General features: G+C 46.2%; 1 protein-coding gene across 2 annotated transcripts in view; it reads right to left on the bottom strand.

The window, feature by feature from the left end:
- Positions 1-1256: 1256 nt before the first annotated feature.
- The window catches only part of PAMR1 (peptidase domain containing associated with muscle regeneration 1), a 54784-nt gene continuing 32951 nt past the window's right edge, over positions 1257-23089 (bottom strand). Inside the window, exons 8-13 of one of the 2 annotated variants that reach the window (XM_049648232.1) lie at positions 11959-11967; positions 10461-10673; positions 8421-8487; positions 4839-5071; positions 3675-3967; positions 1257-2368 (exon numbers count right to left, since the gene is read on the bottom strand). In XM_049648232.1, the coding sequence (XP_049504189.1) occupies positions 1832-2368; positions 3675-3967; positions 4839-5071; positions 8421-8487; positions 10461-10673; positions 11959-11967 (1352 nt within the window). In that variant the 3' untranslated portion in view covers positions 1257-1831. The remainder of the gene's footprint in view (positions 2369-3674; positions 3968-4838; positions 5072-8420; positions 8488-10460; positions 10674-11958; positions 11968-23089) is intronic. The other variant, XM_049648226.1, reaches the window with a different exon arrangement.

The following is a 23089-nucleotide window of genomic DNA, read 5'->3' as shown; positions in this document are numbered from 1 at the left end:
GCTTGTTACTCAGAAGTTGATAACTAATACATTGCTCTTCGACTAAGCCATGAGAAAGGAGGTGGGTGTGGATTCTGGAAAGCCCCAGGAAAGTCCGACAAGATGATAAAGTACCAGAAACTGTCTCCTGGCTCAGGGAATTACGTAAAGACACAGAGATAGTAGGCAGGTTGGGAGACAAGTGTATCCTAACCTCCTGTGTTGGGGCCCAAGATCTGAAGGTCGAAGTTCTCTCCAGTAGGTTGAGAAAGAGTAGTGTTCCTATTTGGGTCTATAGGAGATGTGTATCTTCTGGAGGTCCCTGTACCAACCCTGGGCTCTCAGCCCTCATGAAGTGTAGAAAAGACTGAGATATTCTCGCAAAGGCCCCAAGGGTAGAAGGGGAGGTCACTGAGAGTCTGGCAGGATGGCTACCAGAGAAGGTTGTCGCTGTGGCAATGAGGCCGAGGGATCCAAACCAGGGTCAAAAGGGAGTCACCCCCACGACTCAGGAGTACCATGTCAGGAGGGAGGGCTGCTGGGCCCCAGGGGAGCAGAAAGAACATGGCACAAGTTTCAGTGGTTACCGCTGTAGCACTCGAGGTCAATGTCGGCAGGACGGCCAGGGATGGGAAGGACCCACCACACACACCCAAGAGCCAGCAGGGACTCCGGAGTCTCATTGTGCCCCAGTACTTGAAGGGTAGCCTCCACGGCACCCTCTTGGAGGAGAGGAGACTGGCCAGGAGAGCAGGGAAGAAAGGATAAAAGAGTGAGCCCCCCCCCCCCCAACACACACAAAAGTGAAAGTTACTGAAAAGATCACTTCAGGGACTGAATTCATATTTTTTTCCTGCCGCTATCCGGTGAGAGCCAGGTAGCGTTTGAAAAGAAAATCACGTCACTTCTGGAAAACAGTGGAGCTTCACTGTCTTGGCACATCTCAATCTAGTGTGAGTAAATAGGTGATTCCAGTTCAGATGCTATGAGAATATGTCATCAAGATGGACAGAAGTTCAAAGCAGAGTTTTGGGTTAGATCTTGGAGCATGAGAACCAGAGGGGACACTAGAAATCATCTAATCCCTGGTATTTTCCTCTGGTTGTGCCTTTTCTGACGGCCCCCATGTTGTTCCTCCTCCAGCCCATAACCCAGCAATTTCAGGGGCTGGTATTGAAAAGATGGCATTGGCTTTGCCGCACGCATTGTTTTGAAATTATGACTTGAGGATCTATTTTAAGGGGCTTCAAGCCATCAGAAGCAGCATGCAGCAATGAGAGCCATAGCACAGCGGTTCTGTAGGTCAGAAGCCAACCCTCGTTTTATTAAAATATGGACAGGGGATTGAGAAAGAGAAGGACCACACTTTACGGTGGCAATGTACACAAAAGCCAGAGCCACATCCAAGCTCCGTTGTCCCGGGCTGTCCCACAGGCGGCTCTTTGGAATGTGGTCTGGCAAGAGTCTTGGAAGAGACCTCATGAAACCCAGACTTCTTGGCCAATGCTGTCTCCGCCAGAGCTGGCCATGACATTCACACCACCATAGGGCAGGTGGGCAAAGCCACTGGGCTGGTGGAACGGGGACCACTTCTCTGCTATTCGCATAGTCTTTTTGGAGGAGACTCCGTCCTTGCAAAGCAGCCGTGGTGTCTTCCAAATGGTCTCAGCAGCCAGGAAGGCAGCGGTCTACCAAAAAGTGAGCTCTACTCACTCTCCACTGAGTTTCGATCTTGAAGTCAGAAGCCCTGGCCCAGCCGAATTCACAGGCAGAATCAAACTTCAGGTCCACACTGCCTCAGGCAACACACGTAGAGATGGACCCACGAAAAGCACCTCAGTGGCGCCGAGGCTCATTTCATGTTTCTCTCGATCCAGTCTTTAAAAGGCAGTACCTTGCTGAAGGCCGTGTAGAGGCCGTGGCTGCATGTTTTGTCATAGCTCCAGCTGACCAGCCCCACCAGATGCCAGCGTGGCTCGGGGGATGCCCGTCCCGGAAAGGACACAGCCGCGATGCCTCCCGTCTCCGCCGTGCAGATATCAGAAGGGGCAGCGGGGTCCCGGCTGGCACAGAACATGTTGTCCGTGATGCTCACGGGGATGCCGTGGTCCTCGTGCTGCTCCTCACACAGCAGCGAGTCCACCACCCTGACCACCCCTGAGCGCAGCGTGTCGTTCTTGAAGCCCGGGCTTCTGGCATCGGACAGGACGTTCCAGCCGGCCACGGTGATGCGGGACTCCTGGAAGGAGGTGCTGAGGTCCCGCGGGGCGGCGAGGCAGATGGGCTGGACGCGGGTGCTGACACGAGCCTTGTCCAGGAGCTTCAGGATGGCGATGTCCGTGTCCAGCAGGATGGGGTCGTAGTTGGGATGCAGGATGACTGCAGAAATCTACAAACGCAAGAAATGGACAGTAGTGGTGAGCCACGAGCTGCACAGTGAACAAGAACAGGCAAGCCCTGGGGCCAAATAAAATTCGGAGAAAACGTCTTAGGGACACACGTAATTATTTGGAGACGCTTTGCTTAAGGGGTCCTGGGAAACATCAGCTCTCTTTCGGGGGCTGCAAAGTGAAAAGCCCACTGCTGCCTGGTAGGTGGGGTTAACTAAGTGGGGGCGGCAGACGGGGCTGCCGACAACAGTGTGGCACAACCCATCTAAAGCGGGTAGCGGCCACTTTGCTCCGGCTGACCACTGCCCGGCCGAAAGGGGGCAGCATTCTAACCTGGCCAGAGAACAGACTCCAGACCTTCATCTGAACCTCCTGATTTTTAAATGCTGGCACAGAACTGGCTTAAAAAAAAATGTATGTTAGCGCCATCCAAACACAAACCCCTCAAGGCGACCAGTTTGCAACCTCTGGGCCACCATACACATTCATCTGTAAGCCAGTAAGACAGAGCTCCACCCAGAATGCTCTACAAGACTTTTCCACAGTCTTTGCTGATTGTCCCAATCCTTGCTGATCATTCACTTTGATGGGAGCTTCTAGGAGCCTACGTCTGTGATATGCTCTAACATTTTTATGTTCGTGTTCTATTACTGCAACTACCTTTGGGCACATTTCCTCAGGGCTTCTCTTGTGTCAAACTAATCATAACATACTGGTCCGTCACTTCCAGTAGCCTGTGGACTCCTCAGGGCAAAAACCATGCCTCATATATCTATTCTTATGTATCAGTTCTGTATCTATTCCCTGTGAATGGCGTACTATGGGAGATCAACAACGAATGAATAGATGGATAAGATGGATAAATGGATGGATGGATGGATGGATGGATAGATAGAGAGGGAGGTGGGTAGGTGGATGGAAGAGAGGAAGGGAGGGAAAGAGGCAAATAAAGACAGATGTATATTATAAATTGATCAGGAGTACCTTGGATAAAATCTTTCTATGTCCTCAAAGCCTACCTAGTACAGTGACCTAAACATAATGGGTGATTAACTTTTGATGATCTCCATGAGAGATGATAGTTGTTACAATCTTATTTTGAAAACAAAGGGAGAAAAGACTCCCTAGTCTTTCTAGGTGCCCCCTTTCTAGTATCTGTCGACGTGAAATATTGGGCACCTGCTACATGCCAGCCTCTGGCTGGGTGCTACAGTGCCAAGGTGTCGGCACAGGCACACCTGCTGCTCTCCTGGTGTGGAGTTTGCTGAGCCGAGGCCTAGTCTCCAGGGGACAGCTCTCTCTCACCCGCAAGCTCTGGATGGTCTTCTCCTCTCGGTCATCATCCCGGTAGAACTTCCCCAGGACGACTCTGAGGTCTGCTGTCTTGATCATGGTGACCCTCCCCAGGTCAGTTACGCAGTGGGCAGCCACCACCACGGTGCGCTCATTCACCAGGGCACCGCTGCAGACCAGGAACCACGCGTCCTTGTGCAGGCTGCCACCGTGCACCCCGCTGGCCCTCCTGTAGATGGCCGCCTGCCACGGCCAGCGCATCCCCTGGGTCTTTGGAGCGGCGATGTTCTCAGTTTTCCCACAGACTATGGAGAAAGCATTGGCTCAGTGAGATAAACTCAGACTATCCCATCCAAAGGGGAATGTGTTACTCAGTCAAGAAAACACAAACCTGGAAAGGTAAGCACTGTGCGCGTGATGACCACTAAGCATCTAAGCTGTTTTTCCTTTCCCACTAAAGAGTTACCAACCACCTTGTCATGGCTGGCTATAAAGTCTAGGGTGAAGATTGAAGGCTTTGGATCCCAGGCACTTAACTATCAATAGGACTTTGGGCAAATTGCCTAATCTCTTAAAGCCTCAGTCTTCTTGCCTACAAAATGGATACAGGAATCACACGTGTCTCACCCAATTCTTGAGGAGGCTGGATGATCATGTATGTAAACAGTTAGACTCAAAATATCAATGACTATCATTATAAACTTGACCACAAAGAATTAAGCCATACTGTTCTCCTTTGACAAAGAGGATGAGGAAGGTAGTTTACTATGTGCAAGACCCTATTCCAGAAACTTCCACATACTACTTCAGTAATCATCATCTTAGCCTTATGGGTAATTAAAAGCTCATCACCTAATTAGTAACAATTACTTACTCAATACCACTGGATGATGAGCATGAAAACGGGCTTAGACAGGATATCCAAGATGACATAATTAGAAGCCTTCTGGAATTGTTAAGTCCTTTCCCCACCTGTGTGTAATGACGGTTCTCTCCCTTTTATCCAAGGAAACATAAGAGAATTATTCAGAAGGAAGTATGCCCCCTCCAAAAAAATTCACCTAAGACCATTGGACGAGAAACCTTTCCCAAAAAGTCTTCAAGAGGGTTAAGGGCTTTTCACAAGTAACCATGGAAGATGTAAGGGCTCCAGCCCCAGGACAAGCCTTGACTCACTAGGGATGCAGGACGGGGCACGTCCACTCCACTTCCCGGTCCTGAGGCATGTCCGGCGGCTGCTGCCCAGGCGACGGTAGAAGGGTGAGACACACTCGTACTGGAGCTGGGTGTGCAGGTGTTGGAACCCGGGGGGCAGATCTCCAAAGGGAAGGGCTGGCTTCTTGGTGGGGGCGCCCTGCAGTTTCTGCTTGCTGAAGGACGCCGAGTAGAGCTGGTGTAACGGCGTCTCCCTGCATTGGGGCCCACGGGCCCAGAGAAAACAGGGTGAGAGACGGTCATGGCGGCCCCTATGGTATCCATGCCAGCCCCCCACGTAGATATTTGGTTAGAGCAGAAAACAAAAAGTCTATCTCATTCTCTCTATCCCTCCCGCTCACCTCCCCCACCCTCTCTTTCCTCTCTCTCTCTCTCTCTCTCTCTCTCTCTCTCTCACTCACACACACACACACACACACACGCATGCACACACACGCTTCCCTTCTGCCACTGAGCAAATTCTCTTGCACACCTCAACCTTCATTCTGTTCATCCATTTCCATTTCTGGCATGCCTCCAGCTGCCTAGGATTTTAACCAAAGGATAGTATCTGGTGTAACAGCTGCGATCCAAGGGTACGTTATACGTGCACACAGAGAAAAATTAACTGTGAAATTAAACAGGAAAGGAAGTTCATTTGAATGAGAGAAATCCAGGCGTCTTTTTTCCTCCAAACATTATCATAATGGGGTAGCATTAGGAATTGACTTGAACTAAACTGTGTTGATACAGTAGTTTGATTTAGCAATCAGCGTATATAATTAGTACACCTCAGAGAATAGAGCTTTCTCAGGGCACAATGATTGGCAGAAACACAGCATACTGTGTGTACATGCGAAAAGGCCTTTCAAATCCACACTTGGAGCTAAAGCCCCCAGAGACCACTCAGGGGTTCTTGGGGGAGACGCACACACATGGGAGAGCTTGCGTTCATGGTGCATCAGTGCTAACGATCACTGAAAAGTTAGAATTCTTTTAGGAAACAATGTTTTCATCTCTGCTGAATGAACGGGGAGAGGAAGCCCAGAGAGGGGAGTGAGAGTACACAGAAGGGTACATGGGAAGCTAAGGTGGTACCCAAGGCAGCACCTGAGCAGTTATGGTTCCCAACCTGGTGTCTCCACTGGGCCATTTGATATCATCTGAAGAAATGTGTGTCATGTGTCTGCACGGCACTTCACTCAGAGCAAATATTCCACCCACACTGATTTCATTCAACAAATGTTGAGCCCAGTTTAGAACAAGGTCTGCAGTTCAAGGAGCTTCTGAATTGGCCAGCAAGCTCATCTTTTGGTCCATCTGTTGAAAGACTACACTGCCTTTGGGGGTTCTTGGGTGACTAGGCTGCTGGAGATATGTATATCCACTTTCCAGCAGCCTATCTTCCAGAAAGATCCTTAAAACCAAGTTTTAGGCTTGCTTTTTCATCTACATGAGCTACCGGGCACCTTGTCACCTAACCTCCCATTATAATCGCTTTAAAAATGCAAAGCCCCATAGTCTTTTTCAATAGCTCAGGGGCTGCTCTACAAGACGTCTCCTTGGAAAGAACAGGTTTATCTCACTTAGCGGAGAGTCCAGCTCCAGGTAGGTCATAAAGATCAGGAAAGGGAGCGGAATTTGTATTCTACAGCCACTGTTCCCAAGGGAATGCCTTGCCTGACAAGGGAAAGACAGAAATAGGAGATATCCGGAGGAAGGGTGAGAGACTGAGGAATATCCTGCTTTATGAAGATTTCAGGTCACTTGGCTATGGCCAGTTCTGGTCACTGGGATGCACTGTTACCAACCCTAAAAGCAATAACTACCAGTGACAGGTGTTCATCCAGGCAAGTGTTCTGCTAAAGCCTTTACGTAGGACTTAGTTAGAGCTTAGTGCATAAGGGAGCAAGCCCTGAAGGCCCTGAAGACCGTGAAGATCCTGGATTTGCATCCTGGATCCGCATTTTGCAATGTGACTTGGAGCAAGTTAATTAATTTCTCTGAGCCTCAGTTTACCCATCCGTAATAAAATTGGTAATAAAATCTATAATAAAATGGTAATAATGATAATCCCTACCTCAGAGGGCGTAACAAAGAGTAAATGAGCTAATGCATGGGAAGCGCTCAGAAGAGTAACTGGGCACATAGCATTCGATAAATGCTGCCTATCGGGGCTGTGTCTAATCTGTTCAGCAATCCCCAGAGACACACGTTATTATGATCGTCCTCATTTTTCAAAAGAGGCAACTAAAGGCTTAGCAAGTGTAGGAGCTTGCCCAAGAATACTAAATACAGCCCTAAAGAGAGACAGAAGCCGGTCTCAAGCCATTGTTTGTCAGTCCCATTCATTCAGTCCATGTTCGGGGTGGTTATGTTTTCTTGCGTGCCCCCTGTGTGGCAAGCATTGTTCTTGGCAGGAGAACCCGAGCATGAACAAGACACAAAATGTTCCTGTGCTTGTAAACTGTATTTACTTATTTTCGTGGGCTGGGGGCGGGGGGGGGGGAGATAGAACTTGAACAAATAAAAAAATGGATGCGAGACGACAGGTGGGGATAGAAGCCAAGCCGAAGACAGAGTCACAGCAAATGACAGAGAGTAGAGAAGTCGGCTCTGCGGTCTGGGTGGTAGTGACATTACTACCTTTATTTTATTTGCTAATTTACTTATTTATCTGGTTGGCTGTGGCTTAATTTTATATAAGGTGTAAAAAGAGAAAACATTAAATGGTACCACAACATAGTTGTCATTTCGGGGGGTTGCTATTTTCAAAAGCACAACCAGGGAAGGTCTCTCTGCCAGGTTAAAAAGCTGAGAGAGAGCTGAAGGAAGGGAGGCATGAAGCCTCACTGAAATCCAGTGGAAGCAGGGTCCAGACAGAGCTGTGAGGCTCTGAAGGCATCGTGCGTGGAGGGGTAGAGAGGACAAGCCAGGCAGCCCGTGTGGCCGGAGCGGAGGGTGAGGAGAAGAATGGCAGGAGATGAGATGAAACGGTGTTTCCTGCAAAATGAGGCGAGAAGTAGTAGAAATGGGCCTATTCCATCCCCACCGGTGGCCTCCACATCTGTCTTCCCTGGAGGAAGGCTGGGTGGGCAGATCTGAGGGCCCGCATCCCTCATCGGGACTGATCGTTTGTCTCTAGTTCCTGGGTGCCACCGGCGTGCCTCCTCTGGTTGATTACTACAGAAAACATCTGCCTGAGTCTGGCAGGAGGGCCATCCCGGTAGAAGGTACCCTAGTAAACACAGAGCAATTTCACGAAGACTCGAGTATTAAAATCCAGTTCCTCATGGATCATCTTCAAGCCTCACTTCCCATCAACCACCTGCTTTCCCACGATCCAGTGAACCGTGTACACGTTCCAGCAGTTGCTACCTCTTGGCCAAAGGCAGCTGGCTTATCAGCCTCCCCCTAATAGGCCCTGTTCTTTCATGAGGAGTCAGCTCTGAGTGTCCCTAAGAAACCCCAGAGTGTCTTTGGCCAAACGCAAGGCGAGAAAAGGGGTGGGAGCGGAAAGCATGCATTTGCCTTTAAAGCAGAGCTCGGGTGTCTCCACCTCACCTTGACTGAACCTGCATTGGAAGAACTTTGCGTCTCACCAGGTCTGAGATCTTTGGTTCTCGGCAGGCTAGAACGAAGGAGACAACACTGCATAATCTCTTCCCATATTACCTGCTCCCATCATTCCATCCAGATTCATCCCTGACCGCCCTTTCTGGACACCCCCAGGGGTCTCTGAGGGGAGGCATGCCGGCCAAGCTTGGACAGCTCCCTAGCGAAAGAGCTCGCCGCCTTCCATCTAAATTGACAAGCCCCTCCGAAGAAGCCACGTAGAGCACGCACCTCTGAAAAGCTGCTCTACCTAGGTGATGTGGAACCCTGGCAGTCAACACACTGGCACTCTCTGTTCACACGACAGCGTTAGTGACCTTGATGGAAAACGGAGTCAAGGTCAAAATGAAGGTTCTAACATAAAGCCCCACGCAGGGAACTACAAGGTTCTCCTTTAGGACCAGATGTCAGTGTCCACCATGGGGAAGTCTTGGGTAGCTGATTCCCTCATGTCCTTTCTCTGAAATTGAGGCTCCTGATGACCATTTAAGGACACCTCAAAGCCCAGCGTAATTTTGCTGAAGTGTCTCTTTCTTCACAAGTGAAAAGCAATCCTTCTCGTTCCACTTTCCCAATCAGGCAGCCAACATTCGTCTAATTAGCAAACTAGAGAACTTTGGTTGTTATTAATTCGTAAGAGAAGAGTTGACAAAAATCTCCAAGGACATATGTAACACCGTGTCCATACTTAATGAAATCAAGAATCAGAGTCTGTGCTGGTGGGGACGAAGGTCGCTTCTGGCTAAAGTCTAAAGTGATTTATTCCTTTCACAAACCAATTCTCTTTTATTTCTTTTCCCAGGAGTTGGGTTGTTGACAAACACCCAGAAGGGAAAGTGGAGGATTAAGGCAATTATCTGGATAATCTAGGCCAAGGACATGCTTTTCTTCCTAGGAAACAGCCAGATGATTGTGACCTGCCCCTGAAATACAGGGGCTGTTGACCTGGTTCAGTAAGAAACTACCCACCCCCAGTGCCAAGGGGGAAGTTTCAGGCTTCTCTGTACAAGGTTCCATTTTTTTCTAGTCCCAAACCAACCTTTTCCATCTTCCTCCCAGATTCCCAGTTGGCCCCACTTTGAGTTCAGCATGATCCGTTCCCTCCTGCCTATACTTCCTTGTTTTCCTTTGTCTCATGATGGCAATATCTCTGCCAACCCTTCCCAGCTCCCCAGATTGGCTCTCCTCTGACTTGCGGTGTGCAGCTATCCCCATTTCAAGCAATATTGATCGTTCCCTTCTCTGAACATACATTGCTCATCTGTTTCCTCTAACTCTGCCTTGAATGCTCAAGGACTTGACATCTTGTTAAGATGTCTTTCACCATGTTAACATCTTTTTTTAATGTTTATTTGTTTAAAGAGAGACAGAGACAGCGCCAGCAGGGGAGGGGCAGAGAGAGGGAGAGAAAGACAGAATCCCAAGCAGGATCCGCGCTGCCAGCACAGAGCCCAATGAGGGGCTCGAACTCACAAACCATGAGATCATGACCTGAGCCGAAATCAAGAGCTGGACGCTTAACTGACTGAGCCACCCAGGTGTCCCCACTATGTTAACATCTTAAACTTACTGCCACATAGGCCGGCAGGACGGTGTGTCTATTTTGTTCTTTTGTTTCCTGTGTTGACTTTGTATTTCATGGACAGTAGATAAACACAGCTATATTGAAGCACACTGGTTGCATCAATTTTGTTCTTGGGTCTGCATATCTAAATCGGTCCTGTCATCTTTCCTAAACTGCTCTGATAACTATCTTGATCACAGCAAGAAGCTGTGATTAGGATAAGCAGGTTCTCTGGAGGTCCAGAAAAGGAGCAAATGTTTTCAGAGATGGCTTCCCACCTGAGAGTTATGGATGGTTCCAGGGAGAACCTAAGAGGGAAAGGCATTTTCTTTTTTCAGGGGCTCACAAACACCCATGTATGGGAACTACCAAAAAGTCCGCAGCTCCGTCTGCTTCTGTGGCTCTCGCAAATACTTGTAGGTTACCTTTTATGCAGATTGGCTGTTTCCCCGACCACTCTCCATTCTGCTGGCAAGTTCTCTTCTCGTTGCCACTAAGAACGTAGGAGTTATTACAAAAGAAGGACACGACAGTGCCGATTTTCGCATAGTGCCCGTTGATAAGCCCAGGGCCACCTGCTATCTTCTTGTACCCATTGACTGGGCCCCCAGGGTCCGAGCAGTTTCTTTCTTCAAGGACTAAAAGAAGAAATAAAAGGGGGTGGGGGGAGGAGCTGTTAAAAGTGTGAAGTATTCCATTTTAGAACCAAATCTTTTCATGTTTCACTGAATTAAAAATGCAGTGAGGTGGAGCCTGCTAAGGATTGTACCCAGAGGAATCACCAAGAGAAAACTCGTAATAGAAAATGCACACGTTAGACATGTCTTCCCTTGAGAAGTATTTCATCCCGTATATAAATAAATTTGACATCGCCACTGGCTCTCCTGTGATCTTGTTCATTTCTTTCTCAAACTGTGGGAGCTGGGCAGGCCTGGGCAAAATAAACATTGCACCTAGATTTTGTGACCAGTACCCAGGGGTTATTGCTTTTCGGTGTTGTGCTGTCTCTTCCATTCCCTAAAGCTTGCGCAATTCAACAAGACCATTCAGTTTCCTATTTGTATTATACCCAGAATGTAGAACTTACTAGAAACAGAGCCTTATGTGTGAAATGAATTTAGATGCTATGTTTCATCTTCAGGAACCCAAGTGTGCTGAAAGTTATGGTGAAAAAATACTAGAAACTATATAGATTCAGAGATAAAACAAAGTTCCCCTGATCTCCAACTATATACTTTCTAACTAAATAAACACTTAATGTCCACTCCAAAGGCATTTCTATTCTCTAACTCACATTGGACAGCAATGGAGAGCAGAAATGTCAACACCAGCTATAACACCAGTGTCCGAGCACTGAACAGGGTATCAGACAATTCCTGGAAAGATTCTATCAGGTAACATATTTTTCTCAAATCGATTATGGCACAAGGGTGAATACTGCTTGCGTAAGGACGCAGAGGGAGTCCCCTGAGGAATTCGACCTTTAATTACTGCACTTGGGCACCAATCGCTCCGTCAGCCTCCCTGGTCTCTTTTTAATCATTTCGTCTCAGACACAGTCTCATCCCTATGAAAGAGTCCCCACGCAATGTGATCATGCAACTGACATGCTTTTCTTCCCTTAACCGTCCCAATTACCTTTCAAGCAACCTGCTTGCCTGCCTCCAGGCAAGAAAATAATCTCCATTCCATTCATATAGCACTTCTAAAATACTTGAGAAGTAAAAATGAGTAAATTTCCCTTTGTGCCAATTTGGCAGGGTTGCTAATATTAATCAAATTTCTGGTTTGTCTGCTTTAAGACTGCCCATAGACCATGTGGCAGATGATTTCAAGGATCTTCTGTATGCTTTTGGGCTACATACTAGGAGCAGTTTCCACAACGGGGAACTCCAAAACCCCACCTTAACTTAAGAAATGAACCTGAGAGAGCTTTCGCAACATGGCATATGGAGAGCAATGCACTTTTTGAAACTTCAAGCGGCCTTAGAAATCCCCAGTGCTTATATTCCCAGGAATGCCTCTATGATGTAGGAGGGAGAGGCAGAGAAAGCATTCCATATTGCTCCAGTGATGGGACTCCCTTCTTAGAGCGGAGATCACTTAATGCCCAGAACGTGTAGCCTGAACCTGAGCCTACAGCCTGCAATCATCTCAAAAAGGTATGGTGCGTCATACCTGCAAGTGTCAGAAAATGGAATTCACTGCCAACATAAAAATCAGGAGATTGCTCAGAGAAATCCATATTACTGATTTCTGAGCAAAATTCAGATCCGGAAACCCTGGGCCTGTGTTCCCACATGGCCACAATCAACTGGCGTTGAGAAGTGGCTTCTGCTTAATGGGGGCTGCATTCTTCATTTTGGTCACTGCCCCCGTTGCCTGGCCCTGGCAGGGGCTCCACTCTGTGGTTAGTTAGCTTATCAAAGGGCCATGCTTTGTGCAAAGGGCATGATTTGTGCAACACCAGGGCAGTTTCTTCTCCATTTTGAGTTTTGCTTCCTATAGCTCACAGCCAAGAAAAATTCTGGTGATACTTAAGACCAGTCCTGGAATACTGAAAGAAAATGAACTATAGTTGAATCACAGCAGTTTCAACAGCAGATAAGAAATCCCTTCTACCGTGAGCCTGATAGTTGGGTTTCTCCCCTTTTAGAAGTAAGGACTTCTGTGGTCCACCAGGCTCCTGCCCTGTGATTTCCTAATGGCAGCATCCTTGTGGATCATATTTCCAGTTCCCCATTTAATGTGGGCTTAACCAGCAGGAATGCACTGGAAAGTTCTCAAGCCTTTGGAGGTAACAAAGCCTTGGGACAATTTAGGTTATCTGCCTTTCTCCCTGAGGAGGATTTAAAGGGAGACTCCAAGAGAAACTGAGTCAGGATATACAAACAGGTCTGCCCAAGGCTGAGGAGTTCTGCCATATTTCTAGAATTCTTAGATGCTACTCTTTTTTAAGTGACATGTCTGAATCAGGTCACATATATAATTTCATGTAGTATGTCTTTACTTCCAATTCTCAAAGAAGCTGTAATTAAATCAACAATGCACCTTAAACTTGATGAGATCTTATAACAGAGAACTATTATTTGATTTTAAGTTATTGCTCATGAATGGTCGGCAGGATGGAGCTTCCTAGTGCTGAATGATGCTTCCGAGTTAGGTCCAATGAACCCTATATGGCTGGGGCACCCGGCTGGCTCAGTCAATGGAGCATGTGACTCTTGATCTCAGGATTATAAGTTCGAGCCCCAAGTTGGGTGTAGAGATTACTTAAAAATTCAATCTTAGGAAAAAAAACTCGATGGTTAAAATTCAAGAGAAATACAGGCAATAGAAACAGATTTAGGAAGGATTCAGATGTGTAGTTTTAGGACACCACTTGAAAATAAATATGCTCAATGTGCTCAAGGAAATAAAACAGAAAATTGAGAACCTCAGTAGAAGACTGGAAACCTGAGAAACTAACCAAAGGAGAAAGGTAGAGCAGAAAAGTTACAGTGACAGAAATTTAAAGCTTAATTTAAATGAAGTGAGTTTAATAGCAAGTCAGAAACAGCTTATGTGTATTAATAAACTGAAATATAACTTGCAAGAAAAAATTCAGGATGAAGCCCAAGAGACAAAAAAAGTGAAAACGTACAGGAACATGTAAGAATACAGAGAAGGTTAACAAATACATGTACCTAGCATCTCAGTATATAGAGATAATGGCTGAAAAAGACTGATAAAAGACATCAACCTACAGATTCACAAAGTCCCAAGATGGATACATATGAAGAAAACCAGGCACAGACCTATTACACAAAACTGTTAAAAACCAAAATCAAAGAAAAAATTTTAAGCAGCCAAAGGGGTAAAAAAAAAAATACAGATGGGAAAAACATACTTTAAAATAATTATAGTCATTCTCTGGCTTGTAACATCACAAAGGATTTTTGCCTCTTTATCATTTTTTCCCCATGTTTGACAATCAGAAACTGTAGCCATAAAAGTTTGGTGTTTATTATTTTTGTGGTCATTCGTTATTTTTATTTTTTAAAATAGCAGGCAAAATGGTTTGGGTCCTCCCTGCTCAGCCTATAAACCTAGCATGAACTGGGCCATGCATTGTTTTATGTTCCCATACTCTCTCCCCTCCCTGTAAATCTCATTACCATCTTGCATAATCACAGAATAATCCAACCTACTGTGAGCTCAGATTTAAATGAGCTTTGTCACTAGAGTCTGGGGGGAAAAGAAGGGCCTCCAGAATCAGACAGATATAGGTTGAAATAATTATTTGGGTCCCCAGTGTCCAGAATAAGTACACCAGAGGTCCTCAATTAATATTTGTTAGTAGGTGGAGGGGATAAAGGGTAAAATTTATTCATTCTTCCATTTAATGAACTAGGGTGTGGGAAAATGACATAATTTTCCAAACCTTGCTTTTTTTGGCCTGAAAAATGGGATAATAGCACTTATCTGGCTGGGCTTGTTTTGAGGAGTAATTTCTATAACACATAGTTTCCTTTTCTCCTGTTTGCCTTTATTTACAAAGTAGGCAACTTCTAAAACTCAATTCCCCAAATTCATACACTTTAAAGAAAACCCACGAGGAAATCTAAAGACCTATTATTGGGTCTATTTGAATGTAAAACAATATGCCACTCTATTGTCTAGCTTCTTGGTAATGTCTATGCATGATGCGCTGGAGACCTGGGTCCAGGATGTTGACTCCGACTTCTGGGTATCAGCCGTGGTCTCTGTCTCATCTCTTTTAATCAAGCATCATGAAGCCTCAGAATTGTATTCTTGTCTCAAACATCCAGTGGGCATCCTTTCCTTTTCCCTCTCATTTATTTCCTATCCTATCCAAAGCTGTACACTCTCCTAGGATGCTTTTGAAGAGAATTCTAGGACTTCCTCCACCCATCCTTTTCTCTCCCAGTTTAGACATCTACCTGTTGGGTCTATAGACCATCTGCATCTCATTGGAGCACCTCCCCAGGGTTACATTTCAAAAACTATCTCTTCACTTCACCTGTGGGTTCTCTTTTTAGAATCCTTTGTATCTCCCCATTGAACAGATCCATGATTCTTTTCTATTTGATTTTTCAAGGGCTTTGTGCTTCCTTTCTCCTCAGTGGGATGGACGTTTCCACACAAAGCCAAATGAGAATGTAAAACATCTGAATCCCTGGCCTGAAGAAGCACCAAGCTTCTGCTTTGCTAAGTAATATACTCCACGATTAATAATAAATAGCACATCTCCCTGTCACTTTTGGGACTCAGTCCGGGGATGCTAAACACGTTAAGTTTAGCATGACCTTACCTGCCATTTCATGAACAAAAAACAGTATCTCGAGGTGCATTGCTGTTTCAGACAAACATTTAAAGAAAGACTCTCTAACCTTGTTTTCTTGTTTTCTCAGGGCAACAGTACAAGGTGGTTCGCGGTGATGCCACTTTATGAAGGACACGTGATGGTTTTGAGATGGCTCTTGTGATGAAGTCTATCAGTGCCCCACCCAGGTCCCCTCATCCCCTTTTACCAGCTCAGCTTCCACATGTGCGCTTTACTGCTGAGAGCTGACACCTGCCACCTTCAGAGGACTGCCCTGGGCACAGGCACGGGCACCATCTTGCCCATATGAAAAGCTGAAAAATGCCTAGACTTTGGTCCCCTCATGCCCACCCCAGGGTTGCCTATAGACAATGACTGCTAGGTGTATAAACACAAAAGCTCAACTCCTATTCCTCAAGGCATCATTTATACTCCCCAGCACCCCCACAGGATCGGACTGAGTCTGGGAGTTCAGGTGAAACCACTCTTGCTTGGTTTCCTCCTCTTTCCCATCTCGCTTCCCCAACTCCCTTACTGGTCGATCCTGGGATCAACTGGTTGATCCCTTACCTCCTTTAATAAATCATTTGGACGCAAATGCTTAGCTCAATGACTGGCTTGGGAAAAAGTTACCAAGGACAGGTCTGCTATTTTCTTAGCTCTGGGCTTTAGGGCCCCTCATGCCTCCCCACGGTGGCACTCCCGGGAGGTGACAAGACCCCAGAGCGGCGGTCATCTCAGCCCTGGGCATGAAGCTCTGCATGCCTTTCAGCACTCCTGGGAGATCTTGGGGAGGATGATTGTCATCTAGAGAGGCCAGCTCTAGTCAGAGGGGCCTCCAGCCTCCACAGATCCTCTAGCGGCCGGCCAGCCCCACGTCAGCAGAGGTGTTTGACCTGAAGGGATCAGGTGCTCTGAGACAAGAGGCTTCCTCGCGAGCTAAACAGCGTGGACCCAGAATCCACGTGAAGATTCTCCCTGATGATTTGGTGCTGTCTTTGTAAAGCCAGCAACTTGTTCACCCCCCAAAGGTACAGACAAGGCCCCAACAATGCCAGACTGAATTTCTCACAAGTCTGAATGATGAGTCTTAGACTTGGCTTTAGGTTGACCTAAAGCAAATAAAGTTACGGCTTTCTCTCCCCTGATTGATACACTAAGATTCATACTCGACAGAAGGTAGCTGAGGTGACCAGGTCCAGAAGCTCTACAGGAAATGGACATGATGATGGAGATATCAGAGAGCATGTCAAGATAATGTGGAGACATTTTTAGGAATGGGGGCTCTTCAGTACACACAAGTAACACCAATTTTTTTGTGTTCTCTGCTCAATTATATTGAATATGACAAAGTCCACACTCTTCATCCCTAATTTAGGAAGTGGAACCACCTCCCCATCCCCCTAATAATCACAAAACTCAGGAGTGGGGGCAGTTCCCAGCTGTGACAAACAAACAAACAAACAAACAAACAAACACCCAGACCTCTTCTTCCATTATATCAGTATCCGCCAGTATATCCTTGCCCACAAAAATACTCTTTTCATGAATAAGGCCAGAATTTCAATATGATATACCAAACACCCACGAATATTTGTCTTTTCCTTTTGCTTTGTTCTTGAAGTTACAAGTTCAAATTTGAAGACAAGATCTATCAAAAAACCCCTAGGAAGCAGAGAATCCAATCACTGCTTTGCCTTTTAGAAGTCCAGCATGCCTCTCTGTAGAGAAAGACGTGGGGGAGTGCTGAGCTCTATTGATTTCATGGACTAATTTTCTTGCATCACATATTGAATGAGTGCTTCCTCTGTGCCCAGGAGAATAAGGCACTGGAAGATGTTTTCCTACATCTTTAATACGGAAACGTTTTCATTTAAACCCAGAAATAGAAGTGATGTCAGTTAAGGCTTATTGTACTAAAGTACTTGAGGTACCTGAAGGTTCTCCCGGGCCTCACTTAGTACTTGTTAGAAATGGTTTGGGGACTTCCTTCCAACTACCTATTCCCCAGGTCAGATTTTTACCAAACAAAATATCCAGAGGAATATATATAACTTCGCTTCTAAAATTACAAAAGAATGTAGGGCCCTGACCAAGGAATAAAACAAAGGTAATCACAGGGGCCTTAAATGAATTTGAATGCGTTGTGGGGTCTCAGCAAACACTAACCGACCCCAGCAGTTGACTATAGTCTGAGTTGCAACAAAGATTTCATCAGGCACCGTTGATTGAACTGGGTTGATAGCCCTTAGCCTGCTGTGTCACCTGAAAGAAAACTTGTAAATCCAGACAGAGAACCCGGGGGAGGTGGAACCGGGTTCTAATTCAGATGCTTCTGCTAAGAATAACCACTGGGGACTTGTTGGAATGTCTTAGCACATTTGTGCTCCCCTTGGGTTACTAGGCAGAGCTGTTGACATAGAGATCACCATTTAACCAGGGCACACGTTGAAGTTAGTGCAGTATGACCAGTCAATCAAGGGCACAATAACCAAAGATAAGACCATTAGTGAAGGCCCAATGATGTTTCCTGAGGGTGGGACCACTCACTTTCTAGCCCCTGTCTGGAAATGCTAGGTGGCAAAGTTTGCTCAAATCCTTCAGAAGATTTCAAGTCCTTTGGGAGGTACTATAGGCTATCACCACTGGAGTCTACACTCACTTTCACCACCCCACCGAATAAAGGACGGGGCTGGCTCTTATGCACAGAGAATGTGTGTGCACGCACACACACAAACGTGAGACAAAGAGAGAGAGAGAGATCAGTTCTTGGGTCTAACACTGGATCTTTTAAAATCAACCATACAATCATATTTTGAGCATCCTTCAGACAGCGCAATCCTGAAATACACATTATTCAGCACTGATGGAAGGCTTACCTAATATTTTAAAGAAACAATCAAATGCTAATCTAGCTGACCTGAGCTCCAGCCCTCTATTAAGTTAGCTTCTCAAATAAATATTTTCATGAGGTACTTTCAGTTGGGTCCCTCCAGAAGCAGACTGCGAGGAAGAGATTTGAGTGCAGGTAGTTTATTTAGGTGGTGATCCCGGGAAGGACCAATGGTAGTGTAGGGGAAGTGAGACAGGGAAGTTCACGTTACCAAGAAAGCTACTACTGGGGACAACTGAGGCTCAATGCCATTGGCAAATTCTGAGAGACAGTGAGGAACCTACCTCAGAATTATTCTACAGAAGGAGTAAGAGGTATGAGTAATTACCTACCAAACGCAATCAATCATTTGTTGAAGGATGATGAGATAAACATTAATTCCTCCGCACCTCCAGTCTGCCCATATATATGAGTCAGTGGGCTTTGGAAGCCCAAGAAAACCCTGAGGCACAGTTGCAGGAGCCTGGGATTGGAAGCCAGTGGGTCAGTATACACAGTGATGGTGTAAACATAATAAAGTCCAGCTACCTCTTTTTTCAGGAGATGTGGATGGATTTAGCTTTTAGAAATATTTGGTGTAAAAAAAAAAAAAGATTAGATTTCTGTTGTTTACAAAACTGAAGTGGAAAGCATTTCCCCAGCACCCATCTTTAGATAAGGAGCAAAAGGGAGTAGGGGTTGTAACAGGATGGGTGATATTTGCATCTCCCAATGAACTTGCGTCCACTTTCACTTGATATACAATTAGAGCCGTACCATCTAAGGCATTTCCCTTTTTGCCTTTGCTGCCAGAACACTCAGAATCAGAGACATCTGCAGCTGCATTTCACCTAATGCAAAAGTGGAAGCTGCATTTAACTCCCTCATCTGATCTAGTGTTCTCTTTCACTTGTTCTTGCCCTGCTTCTAAATCACTTGGATTCCTTCTAATTACTATTATTTACATCCTCCTGGCTTTCAGCAACGGTTTGATGTCATTTACAAAACTGCACATCAAAAAGCATACATTTCTTTTGTCGAATCGTATATGAATGAACTAGTTATGGCAGCCAGATAGCCGCGCGAGGAAAAAACTAAACCGGGGTACTATTTTGTCTCTTTAAATAGGAGCTGAGTTTCAGAGCTGGGAGATTATCTGAGAATTTCAGCAAAGAAAACAGATCCAAAGTCAACACAATTCGTGACCCCAGCACCTGGCTGATGTTGGGGGCTGGGTGGTGGAGGCTGTTGGTCTCAATTCTTAGCATACCCTTGGTACCCGCCCATTCTCACGTGTCACCAAAATCAAGGAAACAGTTTGTGACAGAATTTACATTCTGTTTGGAAAAGGCATTAACTTTCCCACTGGGGCTTTGCTCATCCTGGAAACCTGAATGAACATAAGACCAACACCTAGAGATAACCACCGGATGGACTCTGGTCTCCTCTCTTCCTGTTCAGCTTATATTTGAGTTTAGTGCCTTTGGACCGAACCAATTATCTTTTACCTCCACAAAAGTCTTCCCCAAACAGGCATAATGACACCCACCGGCGATGTAATTCCCACTACAAACCCTTTTTTATCTCTTTCCAGCCAATGGTATTCTGTCCCCCTGATGCTTTCCAGCCCTCTGCGGGTGTGAATGAGACAGTATCCATGTGAAATTATGCTTGGATTGCACATACTGCTGTTTATTCATCCGGCAGCAATTTGGAGGCTGAGGCTTACAATTAGCTATTTGATCTTAATCAGTATTGTCCTTGGCCCCTGGTACACTGTGTCTTTCGGATACCATTTTTCCGGTGTTTGGATGGCCTATTTACTTAGCTGACACTGCCTGTGTCTAAGAGACAGGTCGGCTTTGAAAGATGTTCAGAAAGTCCTAGTCATTTTACTTTTGTTCAAAATCAACCTGACACACACTTATTTGGTAGAGTAACTGGGTAACCTACGTCACTGGTAGAAACTTAGCTGCCCTCTACCTAGTGGACCTGCTTGGTGATAGTCTTCTAGGGGCCTCCCCAAATCTCAGGCTTCTGAGTCAGCTGCTGGGTTTGTGGTAGAAGGTGGGTCCTAATGCTAAACTCCCAGGGAAAATGTCTCCCAGCAGTATTGATTGTCAACTTTTCAACATATAAGAAACGCTCACCATGAAAATGGCCCAGGCTAGGCAATTCGGTTCTGTTTAGCCTTGGGGATGAAGAGAACGACCTTGCAGAAGAGTCCTAAGAGACTCTGCCCACTTACTAATTCTCATCGCCACCATCACCATCACCAAAGGCCTTACTAGAGGAAGCTGTGACCGGGAACTGTGTGGCATGGGATGTTCTCCTCTGCACTTGAGAAAGGCTAAGATTAGTTCTGCTAAATAGAAGGGAAAAAACATACGGTATAGCCCTGTCCAAGCTCCTGAGTGCCTAGAGCGTAACAGATGCTCAAAAATGTTCGGCTACATGAATATATAAAGTGGCGTGGATAATAGTGCCCACCCCATGGAGATGTTGAGACAATGGAATGAGACAACGTCACATAAAGCACAGAGTCTGGCCTGTGCCGAGGACACAAATAAGAGCAACTACCTTTGTCGTTTTTCGTATTTGGAGGCCAGTGACAAGGTCTTACATTTTGCAGAGAGGAAGCTTTCATCTTCTGAAGCAGGGTGAGGGACAAGTGCTGATATCCCACAAGGCAGGAGCCTGTAGAGAAAAGTGGGGCCCCCCTCTAGCCTCTGTCAGGGGGCTGGGGTCAGTCTCAGGGTCCAGGAAGGCAGGGATATTTGTTCCCACCAGAAGCTCATTCTGCTTTGCTCTCATGCTCTTCTACTCTTTGCCTCCTCCAGTGCCTTCCCTCAGTGGCACACAGCCCGTCCCCGCTCTAATGGATTGCCTCTTCACCCCTTCAGACCCAAAATCAAATCTGCCTCCCGCGATAAGTCCTGCGTCAGTGACCTCATCTGCCGAAGCAAAAGCCAAGAGGGCCCCGTCAGGGGCAGGCGAATGGAAGCAAATTCTTAGTAAACCAGTGGTGGGTCTGGCCCTCCCCACACTGATGGGTGCTCCATCCCAAGCTCTTAGAGACAGTCAGACTGGAAAGGACCATGTGGCCTCACTTGTCCTCTTGTTACTTGCTAGAATGCTGTCCATAAGGAGAGGGATTGCTGACTCGCAAAATATATCCCCTGTATGCTGACCACAAAGCATCTTACCCCGAATGGGATATGGCAACACTCTGGCTAAGAGGCTGGAGGCCCGCAGAGCCCACCAGAGTTGATGCTAAAGCGTCATGTCGTCTATGTAGACTCAGGTTCGCCCAACAAGGAATGATCCAAACGAAAAGGAAACTTCCTCCTGAATTATTAAACAAACAAATACCTTGATAACTACATAAAGGCAGTTTCTATTGTGTTCAGTTATAGCTTTTGCTTTTCAGATCTTAATCTAAACGGGATGGCATCCCTCTAAATACACCAAGAAGGATGTCAGAGATTCATCTCCATGTTAGGGACAGAAGTGGACGGGAGGCACAGGTGTAAGGAAGTGTATGAGGAGTTAGCAGTCCACTAGCTGATGGTCTTCTTGGGGCCCCTGAAATCTCTGAAGGCTCTGGGCCATCAAGTGCTTGTGGGTAACAACTATGGATTTCCCCAGGACTCTTCATGGAATTATCCTTCTGCTTCTCATACCATCTCAAGCCAGACTGCTCGTTCTCTTTATTGCTTTGTCCCTGTAATGAAACATATAAGGGATGCCCTGGGGCAGCAGTCTCCTATATGACCACCAGGGGACTGACATAGGGCCCGCCACATGTGAAGTGAGTGACTTCTGAAAATCCCCATAAGAAAAAGGGAGGTTGACCAGATAACACTGATGCTTGGGCAACTTGCCCTGGAGTTTCCAAATCCAGTTCCTCCCGGGGCATTACTCCATCCATCACTTCTCAAAGCCCCCACTCTGAGCTGCCCTGGTTACAAAGGCTCCTTATCCCTCATGCCCAGTGTGGGTGTCTTCTCCTGGGATCTAGGATGCCTCCATGACAACGACACTGGAAGTGTCTACTTGCCCTGATAAAACCAGATCCTTCTTGCCTGTATGCAAACGCAGAGGTAGCAGTTCTTAGTATCTGGCAATGATTTACAAACAGCAGTTCACAGAGGAAACTTAGAAAGTCGAAGGGAGAATTTTCCTAAGCCCTGGAGCCCCGAGAAAGGTGTGTCATAATCATCTAGTTTGTAGAAACTGGTGCTGTTCCCCTTACCCCTTATCTGGAGAGTCCCCTGCTTTCTGCCAAACTTTTAAATGGCCATAACAAACGAATAAACAAATGGAAAGTAGAAACAGACCTATAACTACAGAGAACGAGCTCGTGGTTGCTAGAAGGAAGGAAGTAGGGGATGGGCAAAATGGGCGAAGGGGAGTGGGAGATACAGGCTTCCGGTTATGGAATAAATAAGCCACAGGGACAAAAGGCTCAGCATAGGGAAGACAGTCAATGATACCGTAATAGCAGCGTAGGGTGGCAGATGGTGGCCACAGTTGTGGTGAGCATAGCGTGACACATAAAGAAACTGAATCACTATGTCATACACCTGAAACTAATATAACATCATGCGTCAGCTATGCTCAAATTAAAAAAAAATTTAAAAACATAATGGCTCCTATTATTCAACTCAGCACCTTACATGGATTATTTCATTGCATCCTCACAAACGCTCTGAGAAATATTTGGCATTATTTTTCTGAACTTTGTAAACAGGGAGAATGAGGCTGGAGTTAAACGACCTGCTCAAGGTCCTCTGGCTGGTAAATTGCAGGCTAAGAGTCAAACCAAGGTCTTTCTGGCCACAGAGCCCAAGCTC

This window comes from Panthera uncia, chromosome D1 (assembly GCF_023721935.1).
Source record: "Panthera uncia isolate 11264 chromosome D1, Puncia_PCG_1.0, whole genome shotgun sequence".
Classification (NCBI taxonomy): domain Eukaryota; kingdom Metazoa; phylum Chordata; class Mammalia; order Carnivora; family Felidae; genus Panthera; species Panthera uncia.
This window is presented reverse-complemented; position numbering and strand designations above follow the sequence as displayed.